General features: G+C 38.0%; 1 protein-coding gene across 5 annotated transcripts in view; it reads right to left on the minus strand.

The window, feature by feature from the left end:
• LOC136862759 (probable ATP-dependent RNA helicase DDX43) overlaps positions 1–16,751 on the minus strand; it is a 272,457-nt gene that overhangs the window by 12,560 nt on the left and 243,146 nt on the right. For all 5 annotated transcript variants that reach the window (XM_067139022.2, XM_067139003.2, XM_067138995.2 and 2 more), the window contains exon 11: positions 10,356–10,518. In XM_067139022.2, the coding sequence (XP_066995123.1) occupies positions 10,356–10,518 (163 nt within the window). The remainder of the gene's footprint in view (positions 1–10,355; positions 10,519–16,751) is intronic.

A 16,751-nucleotide genomic window follows, 5' to 3' on the forward strand; every position in this document is an offset into this window, starting at 1 on the left:
TGAACACTTATTTTTTTTGGGGGGGGGGGGGGGGTGTGAGTGGAGAGTCCCAGGGCAAAAACTATGCCCTTTTACTCTCTGTTTCCTAGGAGTACCCAATGAGTTGGAAAATCTCAATTCACTACACTGGTGGGGGAAAATCTATGTGACTTGGAGGCAAATTTTTCCTCCAAGCCAGAAGAGAAACCCCCTCTTGGCTGCTAATTTGGTATAAAATGAATGTAGTATTTAATAAAAGTGAAGAGGAAGAAGCTTTTCGAAAGAAACGACTCATTTCAGGGTTGAATTTTGAGTTATTTAGGGCCGAATTCATAGACAGCACTTATACATAAGTGCTCCTCATAAGCCAGGTTTCACTTCATATTACCTACTTAAGTGTCCCACTTATTGCTATAAGTCGACGCACCGCACACATTTAAGTGATTCACCTAAGTTGCAGCAAGATGGAGGATAATGATTTTGCTGAATATGTTGCATTTTATTCACAGAATGCTTTCCGTGCACACAGTAGAGAAGGAAAATCCTCTTGAAATGTAATGTGACCAACAATTTAAAGAATTTTGTTTTAGTAAAGGGACAGTTATGAAGAATTTAAAGAATTTTGTTTTAGTAAAGGGACAGTTATGAATATTCTTGTTCCTTTGTGCGAGAGAGTGAACATAAACTCTAGAGGACTCACTATCTCACCATTAATGAAGATATTGTTTTGAGAATTTATTCCACCGCTCAATTTCAGGTTACTACTATTATTATTATCATCATTACTGGTATTTCGCTTAATTCGAAATGTGTTACAAGTTAATATGTTATCAAGACTGTAGGCCTATGGAATAGTAAAGAACTATACTGAGATATAAGAAAAATGAACGTGTTGCACTACCACCATTTATTTTAAGGTTGACTTGTGCTAATTATATCAGGTTAGTTAACCAATTGTTTGCCGGATATCAGAAGTTTCTGAAATTATGGCATCGCACATCAAAACATACTATTTACATTTTAAAGGGGAAGTAATTAGGCCTATTACAAAGTAACGGCTACGGATATATTTATCAAATCATTAAAAGCATTGTAAGGCATTGTATAGGTTCCGAGTACCTGGATAACTATAAACATAATATATTAAGAAAAAAAATAGACTCTGGGCATTTTCGTAGTTTGCATTGTCCACAACAAGTTTTTCCCACGTCATTCATATTCTGATGAGAAACTGCGTCGGTCTGCTTGTTCTATATTATCTACATGTAGGTAGGTTCTTGCAGGTCCCGTCTCAGCTCGCTGTTTAGTTATCCATTCCGATAACCAAATACAATATAGACGATCTTTTAACCTAAAAAATGTTGCGCGCGATGTCCTTCGACAAACAACACACCAGATCATCCCACTATTCGGCAAAGAGATGGTAGCCAGAACTACACGATCCAGGAAGCATGGGCATAATATACAGCATTGCCACATCTCCAGTGATACTGTATCAACGAGTGTGCTCCTTAAGTGCTGTCTATGAAATGTAAACTCATGTAAGTGAATACTTATTCTAAGTGATCCCTTATTAGTTAAGGGTTCCACTTATCTACAAGTGCTGACTATGAATTTGGGCCTTAGTGAATTGTGGTGCTGTAATTTGGAATAGGCCAAAATTGTAATTCTAGACCAGGTCATAAGTGAGTCTCTGCCATTATTCCATTAATTGTGCATACTGATCAATCCAATCAGAGCATCAGAGTAGGGATCGAATAGCTGGAATACTATGATGACCAGCGTGTTACGTACAGCAGTATCAGAAAATGTATGAACCAGAGGAATGCTATGCTAGAGAAGAAAGTTATGTAACTTCCCTGCTATTTCTCACCAATATTCAAGCAGGCTGTTATACTCTGTACGCAGCAGTAATCCCATCTATCGGAGATGAGGGGGCAGCATAAGAGACAAAGAACATCACAACAAACAAGTCAACGTAATGTTATTGTTGATGAATTTTATGACTTTCGATATTGTAGGCCTTCACTTATTTTTTATTTTTTTTTGCTTAACGTCGCATTAACGCATCAAAGGTTTTCGACGACAGAAGGGTGTGAGATTGGGAAGGTAGCAGCCGTCGCCTTCATTAAGGTACAGCTCCAGCATTTGCCTGGTGTGAAAATGGGAAACCACGGAAAACCATCTTCAGGGCTGCCCACAGTGGGGTTCGAACCCACTATCTCCCAAATGCAAGCTCACAGCTGCACGACCCTAACTGCATGGCCACTTGCTTAGTGCCTTCACATTTGTTTTCTTCCGACTATCAAATACCACTGTTATCATAGTCCATACGGTAAAACTGTATAAAACATAAATGATCAGAAAGGGTGTTCTCTATAAATTTTGTTATGTAGTACTTTTCGATGGGACTAATAACATAAGTATTTAAGAATTAAATTTTAGGCACCTTCCCCTAAACTACCATTTCATCCAGGGTGAATAAAATTGTTTACAGCTTAGACTGTAGTTTTTTATTCCCCGACTCTATATAAAGATTTTCATTAAATTCCATTTACCCATGTTCTCGAGGCTCGGCGTTGATATGGACTTGGCAACAAAAATAAAAATTAATGAATATCTCTGTTATCAAAGACAGTATGGTAAATATGTATAAGACATAAAAGATAGGAAACTGCATTCTGTATAACTTTAGTTACTTTACATACCGATTTTCATTAAATTCTCTTCAGCAGTTTTCTCATGATGTACATACATACATACATACATACATACATACATACATACATACATACATACATACATACATACATACATACATACAGACATTACGGAAAAGTACAAAATGCATTTCCTTGTTACTGTGGACACGACAGATACAGAAATACTATTCTTTTTAAATTCTGAGCAATGTACAGACAAAACTCTTTATTTTATATACACTGTATAGATGAAGCCATTTTATCCCTGCCTTCCCACTATACTTCACCAGTTCAGGTCTAATTTCATCTATTCCTGATGCTTTATGACAATTGAGTTTATTTACCATCCTTTCCACTTCCTTAAGTGTAATTTCATCACCACCACTGTCCTCCTCCTCATGAGCTCGGTTGTTTGCGACATCACAAGGAAGATCCCTTTTACATTGAGAAAATTTTCAAAATATTCCTTCTATCTCTCCAGTTATTACCAGGGATCTATTACGAGTTCACCTGATTTATCAAAAAACATTATTCATTCCCTTTTTTCCTCCATTCCTAAAATTCTTTATTACAATAAGTTTTAATTCAGTGATGATGGGCCTTAGTGTCCAAAAACTAGTTATGAAGTGAATATTTACGTGCTGACTGTTAGACTTGAATAATAAGAATTTCCAGAAATGGCACTTCCCTGTTGACACCAGTAACTGCAACTGCAGAGAACCCGCAGACTATGAAGCATCTATAAGATTGCCTGCTGTGCCCTGCATCTTGTACAGCAGATCATCATCTTGCAACGACGAACACTATTGAGGTTGCATGTCGCTCGTGTACCATGGTGTGACTTGATTTATGATTGTAATACGTATAAGTTAATAATATATATTTTGTTTGTTTCTGACTTGAATGAACAAATCAAATGTTCTCTCACAATAATTGGAAATTGCTAGCTAGGCTAGTTACTTTACGTCGCACCGACACAGATAGGTCTTATGAAATTGCTAGCAGATTTAGTACATGTGCCGGGCATAAGTGATGACATCCAAATCTTCATAATTTTCAAGCAGAAGACATATTTTTCAAATGCTGGCAGTGTGTTCTGTTAACAACAGAACACACTTTGCATTTTAAATACTCCTCACATTTTTGAATGCTGTTAAGAGCCATTTCTGCCAGATAATTGGCAGTGTGAGCATGGCCAGATGTGTCAACAGTCTCCACTAAATAAACATTGCCTGTTATGGTGGTAATTGTAAGACATATTATAGGTTCAATGTGAACATTTGACCAACCATCAAACCCTAGGTACAAACTGTTTTTTTTTTTTTTTTTTAATACAGAATAAAGAAACAAGTTCTTTTTTGTAAATAGTTTTCAATAAAGACCCAATAATTTCCTTTCTGTTTGGAGGGGTATAACCTGGAAGTTGATGCATAAGTCGTACATACTATGAAAAGCAGTGTTTGGTATTTAATGCATGAGCTATAGTACTTTTTCATCCAAAGACTTCTGCACTGGTGTTGACCCAACCGCATATGAATTCTGATTTATTTTTTCTCTCATTAGTGCTGCAATACCAGTAGTAAAAGCAGTGAAAGCATAAGTGGATATGCTAGGGCTAGGTGTACTTTTCAAAGTTGTAGTTTAAATGGTATCTGATAAAAATTCAAGTTTATGTTAATACGTTATTTTCTGAATGAATTTGCAGTGTTATATTTATAATTTGCTCTTACAATTAAACCAGAAGCCACATGCAATGTGTGTTATCGAACACCGTGAGCACTTTCTATTACAACGCCTACCTTTAAAATGAAGACACACTGATCCCAAACCAAAACTGCTCAATTCCCATCGCTAACCATAAGAGAGTCCGTTGCAAAAGCCATCAAATACTCTGGAAAGTACCCAGGCACAGGTGGCAGTGGGGCTGGAGGGCAACGACACAGCATAACAGTGGTATTGAGTTTCTAAATCTAGGTCTTTAATGAATTCAATTTTCTAGTTTAAAAATTATACAAAAGATTACATCATTGACCGATTATCATGTATTTTAATTGAATATATTTGAATAAATTTACCGAATAATTACCGATAATTACATAAGCAGTTTTTAGTTGAATATTTTGATTCTTTGAACTATTTCTGAATATTCTTAAATAAAAATTGAATTCATTTAATATCTTACTTGCATTTTTGCTGTCTTCAACTTCCAAGTGTGTACATTTTGCTAAAGGATTTTTTTTCCTTTTTTTTTCTGATGACTTAGCTTTCTACTTCACAACCGCATTTTTAGAATTTGGCACTCACTCCTTTTCATTCCTTTATAACTTCATTACATAAAAGCCACTTTTTCTACCAGTCATAATGAACTGGCGAGCTTAAAATTAAAAGCTAAAGCCTAACAAGTAGAAAGTCTACATTCTGCCCTAAACTTCATAAACTGCTCCAGCTCCTTGCTGGGAGTTCCCATTTCTTACAGGATTTTCCAGGTTATGTTTCATTACTCATTTGGTTAATATGAATACATTACTGAATTGTTTAATTGGACTAAGTTTACAGTAACATAAATAAGTTCCAGCACCCATTAGAATTATGTGTCATTAAAAAATGAAGATGGTTTATTAAACGTCCTATTTGGTTTAGACCATTGTTGAAATCATTGCAGTTTAAAACAGCTAACCCTACCAGAAATCTGTCATAATGTTTATGGTACACCTATGTCTGATAAGAGATATCTGGTCAAGAAAGCCAAGCAGTATGCTGACCACATGATATTCCAATATCTACAGGCTATCTGGTTAGGCAGCAATTGTCTTAGCAGACCAAGGTCCTTATTGGGCTGCATGAGCAAGGTTTGTTTTAGAAACCTTAAGTAATTCACAAGGATAAATTATATGTTCTTCCACAATTTGTATGCAGATGGGGAAGGTAACAGCTAACAGTATATGACCATACCAATGAAGACAATAATGGATTACTTTTTTGAGCTTTAACCTGCCAGTGGTCGCTATATGAGCAAAATGCTCACGGTCATTGAAAATAATCTACTCTTTTATACAGCATGTAGTTTTGGACGTGAACCCTTTTGTACCTTCGTACTGTAGTTTTGAGAGAAGGACAAATGCACTGAAGCGCACATCTGTGATCTTGAGAAGGGACAGGGAGGAAGGAATTATCAGCGACCGTCAACGGGGAGGATTTTGCTTCACGCGCGACCAGTCACATTGGCGCTAATTTCTGTGTGTTATAGTTTCGCTATTGTTGTATGTTGTTTCATAGCTGAAACAGTTCTTTACAACTTATTGTACTAATGTGTTGTGTAATTAGTGTGTGACGATGGCTTTGAGTCGTGACATTTTAGCTTGGTTTAATGAAATTCCTAGTGATCAACTCGAGGGCGAAAACAGCGACTCGGATTGTGAAAGTGAATATAATATGGATACTGAACAGTCCGAGCCAGAAGAACGTGCTGATGGAACCATACCTGAAGAGCAATCTGTAGTTGGTGAACAACATATGGAGGTAAATGAGAATTTCATGTTTAGTGACAATGTTTATATAGGGAAAGATAAGGTGACAAAGTGGAGCAGACACCCACCACAAGAAATCCACACTCACGAACTTGTGCTGAAAATATAGCGCCTCACCCTCCTTGTGTAAGGGGCATTGCAAAAGATGCACACACTATTTTAGAAAGTTGGGAATTGTTTTTTCCAGATAGTCGTAACTTCAGTCCGGATTTCCATGCACTATCAAATCTCAAAATATGCATGCATTCATGCACTATCATATGGCAAAACATGCACAATAAACTGGAAAATATGCACTGTCAAAATTCAGTTCCTTTTGAAACACTGCACAAAAACTACCCTAATTTCTCCAAATTATCTTGATTTAAGCTCATCTGTTATTCTGTCAGCACATTCTTAAGCACAGAAAATGAGCTTTTTACGTCACAAGAAGTGATAGATGCATACTTCAATGAATCATTTGGACAAAATGAGGTCAAATTGTACGTCTTTTGCATTTTCACCACAATACGTCTTTTATAAGCTTGATGAATTCAAAATCAGGATTTGAACGAATTAATTTGTTCAACTTATCTCTAGCTGCGGCAGCTACTTCTCCATGCGATGATTGCAGACACATTTGAATGTCCTCAAAATCTGGTAATGATTGCTTGCTGCGATAACAAAGATGTGTAACGAGTGAGAGTTCCGGGTAGGAAATTCCAGGATAACAACGGTAAAGGGTGGCATTTCCATTACAAGATATTAGAATCATTCCGTATTGACAGTTTTCACTTTACAAAGGTGAAAAATGAGAGTATCCTCCTAATTCAATACAATAAATATTCTGTCATTAGACAGAGTAAACAAATTCAAACATGTTTCGGACGGAATATTTATTGTATTGAATTAGGAGGATACTCTCACTTTTCACCTTTGTAAAACGGAAAAGGGTTCAATGCAAAACCAGAGTTTGTAAGCTGCTATCTCAGTAACGCGGCGCCACAGAAGTGCAATACAAGTTTTCTTTTATTAGTTGATGTCTGAAGTCGATATGGGTAGGAGCAGTCAAGAAGCTTAGAGACTTTTAAAACGCTTGAGCAATGATCCTACGCAAGGTAACACACATGTCAATGTGAGTGCAGATCAAATAGCACACCAACTTTTGCTTAATGGAAAACCAAAGCTTTCCATGAAAGTAGGGAAGAATCCTATAGTCAGACAACCAGACGAGAGCAATGAGTTATCTAAGCATTTCACACTAACTGAACTGGAATTAGCTCTCAGTAAGTGTAAGATTGGGAAGTCAGCAGGACTCGATGACCTTCGAATGGAACAAATTAAGAACTTTGGTCCTACTGCGAAGTGCTGGTTGCTAGAACTCATGAATAACTGCATTCAGTCTTCCATGATACCTAAAATATGGAGGAAGGCTAGGGTCATAGCCATTCTAAAACCAGGCAAAGATAAAAATGACCCTAGGAGCTACAGGCCAATCTCCTTATTATGCCATCTTTTTAAGATTCTGGAGAGACTAATCCTCAATAGGTTGACTGATAAAATCGAGCCACTTCTGATTCCACAGCAAGCTGGATTCAGGAGAGGGAAAAGCTGCACATCGCAGGTGTTGAAATTAAGTCAACACATAGAAGATGGCTTTGAAAGCCAGAAAATCACAGGAGCTGCATTTATAGATCTCTCGGCAGCATATGATACTGTTAATCACCGAATTCTCCTTGGAAAGGTATACAGCATGACAAAGGACTTCCATCTGACTTGTGCCATTAGAAACCTACTTCAAAATCGAAGTTTCTTCGTTGAGTTCCAGGGGAAAAGAAGCAGGTGGAGGATACAGAAGAACGGACTACCTCAGGGAAGCGTGTTGGCACCAATGCTTTTCAATATTTACACAAATGATCAGCCTCTTCCTGCCGGGACGAATAGTTTCATCTATGCTGATGATTGTGTCATCAGATCTCAGGGGGATACCTTCGAGGCGATTGAACAAACATTGTCCACAGCTCTAGACACTCTTGCTGGTTATTACAAGAAGAATCAACTAACACCAAACCCAACTAAGACGCAAACCTGTGTTTTCCATCTAAACAACAGAGAAGCTTCCCGAACTCTGAAGGTCACTTGGCAAGGCATAGCATTACAACACAATCCTACCCCGAAGTACCTCGGAGTCACTTTGGATTGTGCCTTAACCTACAGAAAACATTGTTTGAACATCAAGCAGAAAGTGGCTGCTAGAAACAATATTGTGCGGAAGCTAACTGGAACATCTTGGGGAGCACAACCAGACACAGTGAGGACATCTGCCCTTTCGCTCTGCTATTCCACAGCTGAATACGCATGCCCGGTGTGGTACAAATCTTGCCATACCAAAGCAGTTGATGTAGCACTCAACGAAACCTGCCGCATTATTACTGGATGTTTGAGACCTACACCTTTGGAAAAAGTGTATTGCCTTGCAGGGATAGCACCTCCCGATATTCGCCGTGAAGTGGCAGCCAAGAAAGAAAAGAGAAAGGTGTTGACATCGAAAGCCCACCCTTTGTTTGGATATGAGCCACCACGCCAGCGACTTAAGTCTAGGAAAAGCTTCTTGAGAGTAACCGAAACACTTGCAGGAACAGCGCAGCAAGCAAGAATTCAAGAATGGCACGTCAGAAGTCAACATACGAGGATGAGTCAATGGATGACCCCAAAAGAGGAACTACCTCCTGGCCATGTCACAGATTGGGTGAATTGGAGAGCACTGAACAGACTGCGCTCTGGTGTTACGCGGTGCAGGGTAAACCAGAAGAAATGGGGTTTCGAAGTGAACAGTACCTTGTGTGTATGTGGAGAAGAATAGACCACAGCCCATTTGCTGCAATGCAGTTCATGCCCATTCAGCTGCACAACAGAAGACCTGGTTAAAGCGAAGCCAAATGCACTTGATGTTGCAAGGTTTTGGGCTCACATAGTTTAATGTGGCTCTTCGCCATTGGAGTATTTATGTTTTATGTTTTTCCTTATCTTTAATTTTAAACTTATGTATGCTTCTGACACGATATAAATAAGTGTAACATAGACAAAAAATGAGCCGTCAATGATTAATGCACAATTTATGGTTCAATTTATAGTAATGTACAACTGTAAAACTGGGACACCTTATTCCTAAGAATTAGAGATTGATGTGGGGCCTTTGTTTATTCAAGCAACAGATAAGAAAGTGTTTGGTTAATTGGATTATAGGACCTGTACCATATGTAGGATACTACCTTTGGTTGTCACATAGGATGCCAGGAATACATTCTTTCCGTCTCTGAGTAATATACATACTGTAGCCTATAATGTGGAAAAATTGTCCCAAATTCTGCAAACTAACATTCAGAAAAGGCACTATCATGCAAGTTAACGATATACTGTATATGAGTCAAAGTCAGAATAAAAGTCATTATGCATTATTAAACGTCCAAATATTCGCTATTAAATCCAAAATCTTTCAAATATGCATTATGCATGAATTTCTGCTAAAAAAGACCAAAACATGCACAGAAAAAGAACAGTGATTTGGAATTGTTAAGCCGTAAAACGAATATTTGCAAAGTTTGAGAAGTGTAGCTAGCTTATTTAAAAAACATGCATTTGCATGGAAATCCAGGCTCTAGATATAACCATTTCAGATTTATTACTATTTGTAACTTTATTTGTAATTTTTAGTGTTCTTTATAACCATTGGAGACTTATTCTCATGTTCATTTAATGTGTTAATACATTTACGCTTGAAATCGGTTGGTATTTATTATGAAAATACGTCATATCATACCGTGAGCATTTTGTTCAACGTGCGACCACTCGTGTTACTTTTGTCCTAGCAACACTAGCGGGTTAAAATGGACAAAACAGTTCATTCCTAAATATGAATTCTAAGGTTGTTGAACTTTTACATTTCTATATGATTATCTACATTTGTGAGGAATTATGAATGGTGTAATTAACAGACCTATATTCCCTTTCTCACCCCGGACTTAAAGTAATTGTGATTGGCCAAGTTTTCTTATAGTCAATAGATAATTATTTCTACTGCTGAAACTTAAAGAAGTCTTCACCTAGTCTCCCCATTCTCCATGCTAAGGAAAAGAAGAAGTATTTTCATTTAACAACTGTTTATTACCTGATCAGCCTCCTTTAAAATACCAATTAAATCACTAGCTTGTGCCCAATCTTCTCGCGTGACAAGACTGATAGCAACTCCAGTCCTTCCAGCTCTTCCAGTTCTTCCGACTCTATGAACGTACTCTTCTATATTCCGAGGAAAGTCAAAGTTAAATATATGGCTGAAAAAAAAAAAATGTTATCATACATTATTGAATTATTTAATTGGACTAAGTTTACAGTAACATAAATAAGTAAAGTTCCAGCACCCATTAGAATTGTGTATGTTGGGTATTCAGCCCGAAGGCTGGTTTTATCCTCTGCAGCTATGCCAACAGCTGTCATAAATAGCCTAGGCGTCACTGAAGAGGCGTACTAGGGAAATGAGGAGTTGCTTTCCTCACCGAGCCAGCCGCTGCTATTACATATCAGTCTGCCAAGCCCACTGAAATGCATGCACCAACCGACCCTATGAGCGATATCTTCACACCATTCATAACAGGGACTGGCTGTATAAGCAATGGTATTACTAGCATCACTCATACCTCAGTCACTTTCATATTGTCAAAGTCAAGGGTGAGACTGAGACAGGTCAATGAAAGTAACAAATTTGATATAGCCCATACCAGAAGACATAGTGCACTGTAAACACTACATCTCGCCAGCAAAGGCATCCATTAGAATTACGTGTCATTAAAAAAATGAAGATGGTTTATTAAAAGTCCTATTTGACTTAAACCATAGTTTAAACCAGTAAAAATCAGAACCCATAAAAAATCACAGAATAACAAAACAACCAGATAGTCACTATCAGTAGACACAGCAAATTGAATATTCATGATCACAGAAGATGACTAAAGACTTCATTAATCCCAAAAAATATAATTCAATCATAAATGATAGACAAAGTGTTCTAACAATGAGCACCCAAATTTGTAACAGTTTAATTCCTGACCAGTTTGATTAACCTATAGAGTACTTAACTTCTTAATGATATAGTTTTAGGTTATACACCTGACATGTCATGAAACCAAGCACAGTACACAGAATAATAAAAAGAAATCCACTGAGGTTGTACTAAAAGTTGAAAGTGAAAAAGAAAACCTAACCCATTTAAGGAAATGGCACAAGAAGATGTCAAAGGAAACAAAAATGGACATGGACACGTTAAGCCTTTCTATTTGATACCCATGGGCGACCTGCTCATCTGGGTGAGAGGTGATTATGAGGTAGAGTGAGGGTGAAACCTAGAGTTGCAATTAGCCTACTTCTGTCAAAACATCAAGGGGTCTGCTCAAGGCTTAATGTCTCCATCTGATGAACAAATCACTATGAACAGAGTCATATGCCCTCATTCCAAATGAACACTGCAGAGAGGTTTGGAACTGAATCCAGGCTCTTGGCACGCAATCTAGTGATTAGAAATTGTACACCACCACCTCTCCTACCCTGCCGGCCAACATTCTGATGGTGAAATTTTCTCCATCAACAGGACTTGAACCAGCCAACCACAGTATCAGACCATTGAGACTTTGGATGTCTCAACAATCATGGCCGCCAGGTCGGCAAGTAAGTTGTAAGCAAGATGACATGAGGCACAGCAGCTAGAATTGGAAGTAAACCTGAATTTGACAAAATAAAACAGTATCATATAACTGGGTCAAAGTGGGACTATACTGTGGTCCCCCCACTTCCAGCTGTAAATCATTATGGAATAGATTAAGATCAGAGTGAAACACAAGTTGCTGAAAGATCAGATAATAACAATGTTATTTGCTGACAACATTGCAATTGGATTTTTTTTTTTTTATGTCCAGAGGCAAGTGAATTTATGGAACTAAGAAACTGAGAATGCTGAGATGCTAATTAAAAGCAATTTAGTTTAAAGTATAGTTAAATGTTAATAACAGTGACAACAGGATGAAAAATAACAATAAAAAAAAATATAGTTCACCATATGAATAAGTCAGTTAAGGAAATGGCACAAGAGGATGTCAAAGGAAACAAAAAAGGACATGGACACGTTAGGTCTTTCTACTTGATGCGCATGGGTGACCTGCACATCTGGGTGAGAGATGATTATGAGGTAGGGTGAGGGTGAAACCCAGAGTTGGCAATTAGCCCACTCGATATATTTGGAGACACAGATTTGGATTTGTTTAAAGTGAAGAATATTCTGGATTTTGCAAGAGGAAAGAACATAATGTTTTCCATTGACAGTAACTCCTGATCTAAAATATGGCATGATGTTACGATAAATGAACAAGGAAGAATTCTAGAATTCCTCGTAGGAAATCAACTGTTCATTATGAATGAGAACGGGTTACCAACCTTTGAAAATAAAAGGATTCAGCTACATAGATCTGATGGTAGGCAGCAAATAGCTGGCCCCCATTATAACAGGCTGGGAGTGTAGTAATGAGGAAAATTGCTCAGATCACAGGATAATTAAATTCAATCTTGGTATATCGAGTCCCAACGAAGAACAATTGCAGTTCCACGGAATGAGATACATAATAAAACAGAATGACTTAGAAAAACTTGTGGTCAACCTCTTTGCAGCAACAAGGGAACAGCATGGCAGCATAATTAAGTACATAAAAGAAATTAATGAACAACTACGTAAAGTTATAATAGAAGAAACTGACTGAAACTGCAGTGCTAAAATTTCAAAACATGATAACTGCCTGTTCTAAATCATTCAAGACTCGTCAAGCCACAACGAAAATAACTTGACACAGGACGGTTCCTTGGTGGGTACCTCAGCTCACCATAATGAGGAAAAAATTAAACGCTTTAAGAAGTAGGTATCAGAGGACTATAGAAAATGAACCCTTGCGACAAAAGAAAATAATATATAAAGCAGTTAAAAGAGAGTATCAAATAGCGATAAGAAAAGAGAAAATGAAATCATGGAAAACATACTGTAATATAATTACAACAGTAAACCCGTGGAACACAGAGTACAAATTAGCTTCAGGGAAAATTAGGAACAACTATACAGTCTCAACCTTAAGAAAGCCCAACGGTACATACACAACTAATTTAGTTGACACATTGAGTTACACGATGGCTCATTTGACCCCCTGCGATGATGTAGCTGAAGACAACATTCATCACAAAGAAGCAAGAAGGAAGTCGGAGCAGCCTCCAAATATTGATAACTATGTGCCAATAAAGCTCCTGGAGAAGACTGAATAACAGGTGACATACTAAAATATATCAACGAGCAATTACCATCGTACATAACAGCGCCCTTCAATGGATAATACCAATGTAAATGGTCCGTTATTGGACATTATAAATTTTCCAGCTAACTCATTCTTGGTTGCCAGCGTTTCGCCCCCGTGTGCTAGGCTGGGCTCTTCAGCTGGTACCTAGCACACGGGGGCGAAACGCTGGCAACCAAGAATGAGTTAGCTGGAAAATTTATAATGTCCAATAACGGACCATTTACAAATTTACTCATTCGGAACAAATATTTCCGATTCCCTATGGGAATCGACATCTATATCTTCAATGGATGTCTTAAAACTGGATGCTTCCCAAGAGTACGGAAAGAGTACCCATAATAAAACCTGGAAAAGAAAACAGTGATGTTGTTTCTAAATATCGACCAATAAGTCTATCGAATGTAGTTGCCAAAGTGCTAGAAAAGCTCCTCATAAATCGAATAATGCACTACATAAACTCCAGAGACTTACTAAACAGAAACCAGTATGGTTTCACACCACAAACTGGAACAGTAGATGCATTGATGGCAGTCAAGCAGTTTGTTAAAGATGGACTCAAAAATGAAAAGAACGTAGCAATAAACAGTTTGGATGTGAGAGGGGCCTTTGATGCGGCCTGGTGGCCTGGGATCTTGAACGCACTGAAAGGATTCAATTACCCTTAAAACCACTATAAACTCAAACAAAGCTATTTCAGTGAGAGGAGTTGCACTCTGAAAGCCAACTTGAGCATCATAGAAAGAAGCATAAGAAAAGGATGTCCATAGGGCTGGTGCTGCTGATCGGGATATTGGAACATCCAGTATGACTCACTTTTAAATCTGAACTACAAGGAGTGCACGAAGGTGATTGCACCTGCAGATGATGTGCTCATCCTAGTTAAAGGAAAGAGCAAACTGGAGATAGGAACTAATGCAAACATAGAACTCAGTAAAATATCAACTTGGCTACATTAAACAAAGTTGTGCTTAATGAGCAGAAATCTCGAAAAATGATAACACGCAAGAGATCCGGCGTAAGACAGAATTTGCAATTATATTTAAAGAACAAGACACTGATAGAAGTAAACTGCATAAAATATCTTGGAGTCATTATAGACAAAAGATTTAAGTTCGACCAGCACACAGAATACATAACTGATAAGTGCTCGAATCTTGTTCATGCTCTCTCAAAGTCTGCCAAAATAAATTAGGGACTTCACCCTTACATTATGAAGATTATATATAAAGAAGCTATTCTACCTATCCTGTCTTACAGAATACCATTATGGATACAACCCACAACCAAGTAGTATAATGTAATGAAATTAAGAAGAGTGCAATGACTAATAAACATTAAAATAGCTAAGGCCTACCGTACAACATCACATGAGGCACTATGTGTTATAACCGGATTAAATCCCAACGTGATAGAACTTGGAGAGATTGCCAGGCACTGACATAACAAAACAGACTGAAAAAATGGTAGTGCGAAAAGACACACAAACTTGATTCCAGGAAGTGTTATAAACAATGGTCACATCCAGCTCAAAAGGTTAAAATACAGGATAAAATCAATGACAAACACTACCCATTCCAAATCTATACAGATGGAAGCAAAAGTGAGGCTGGAGTTGGATCTGGAATAATTCTGTACAGTCACCATGAACCTCCTCAACAATATCAATTCAAATTACACAATACCTGTTCCAGTTATCAAGCAGAACAATACTCAATATTGAAGGCACTGGAGAAATTACAAGACATCAACTACGAAATAGAAAAGCGAGAGCAACAATTATTTACACTGAAACTCAATACTCAATCAACACTGGTCTGCATTTAGGGCAGTTGCCCAGGTGGCAGATTCCTATCAGTTGTTTACCTAGCCTTCTCTTAAATAATCTCAGAGAATTTGGAAATTTATCGAACATCCACCTACGTAAATAATTCCAATCCCCAATTCCTCTCCTTATAAACCAATATTTGCTCCAATTTGTCCTCCCGAATTCCAACTACCGGTAGTGGTTATGCCTCCCAGCCACACACGGACATGCAGTACATCAGAACAATGTTCATACCAATATGTATAGGAAAATGAACCTTACTGTACAGTAGAAATGTATATTTTCATGAAGTATTTACACGCTTCTACAGTATTACAGAGGAAAATGAAAACGAACATTGTTCTGATCGACTGCATGTACATGTGTGGCTGGGAGGGATGACCAGTTTTAAGGAGGACAATAGATCAGAAGAGCATTGTGGGATACGTTATTGCTCGCACACCGCTGATAATATCATCCACAAAAATCTTCATCTTTGATTCCAGTTCTTTACAACTGATCACATTTTTATCCCGTATTGAAATGAAAAATGAAATGGCGTATGGCTTTTAGTGCTGCGAGTGTCCGAGGACAAGTTTGGCTTGCCAGATGCAGGTCTTTTGATTAGACGCCCTTAGGCGACCTGCGCGTCGTGATGAGGATGAAATGATGATGAAGATTACACATACACCCAGCCCCCGTGCCAGCGAACTTAACCAATTATGGTTAAAATTCCCGACCCTGCCGGGAATCAAACCCGGGACCCCTGTGACCAAAGGTCAGGACACTAACCATTTAGCCACGGAGCCGGACATCCCGTATTGGTATCGACTGAACTAAGGTGGTTGAAGGAAGAATCCCACCTCCCAATATTTGATTTTCTATGGCTAGCCCATGTAATCAGAAACATTCCAGCTTAAAATCTAGTTAAATGACTAAAAAAGGTACATGTTTTGTTCCTCTGGTTCGGAACATCTGATAGTAAAATAACCCTGGACCTACTCGAAAACAATGGAAAAAGCAACAATCTTGTAGAAGAGATCACAAGGAAGATGAGAGACCTGCAACTACAAAACTGGGAAATACACTTCTCATGGGTTAAGGCTCAAGTCGGCACAGAAGGCAACGGAACGGCTAATCAACTGGCAAAACAAGCAGCCAGCAGGACAGACCTAGAAGTGACTTTTGATCATATTCCTTGGTGCAGTAAAAAAGGTATTGCGTGAGGGAAGTTTACAGTTGCGGGAAGAAGAGTGGAGAGAAACTGCCAATGGATCAATAATGAAAGTTTATTTTAAGTGTTAAAGTGAGACTTGACTCAAAAATTCTCTGAAGCCACAATATGACGGTTATGATGATGGCATGAAAAAATAGGGAC

Source organism: Anabrus simplex, chromosome 1 (assembly GCF_040414725.1).
Source record: "Anabrus simplex isolate iqAnaSimp1 chromosome 1, ASM4041472v1, whole genome shotgun sequence".
NCBI classification, from domain to species: Eukaryota; Metazoa; Arthropoda; class Insecta; order Orthoptera; family Tettigoniidae; genus Anabrus; species Anabrus simplex.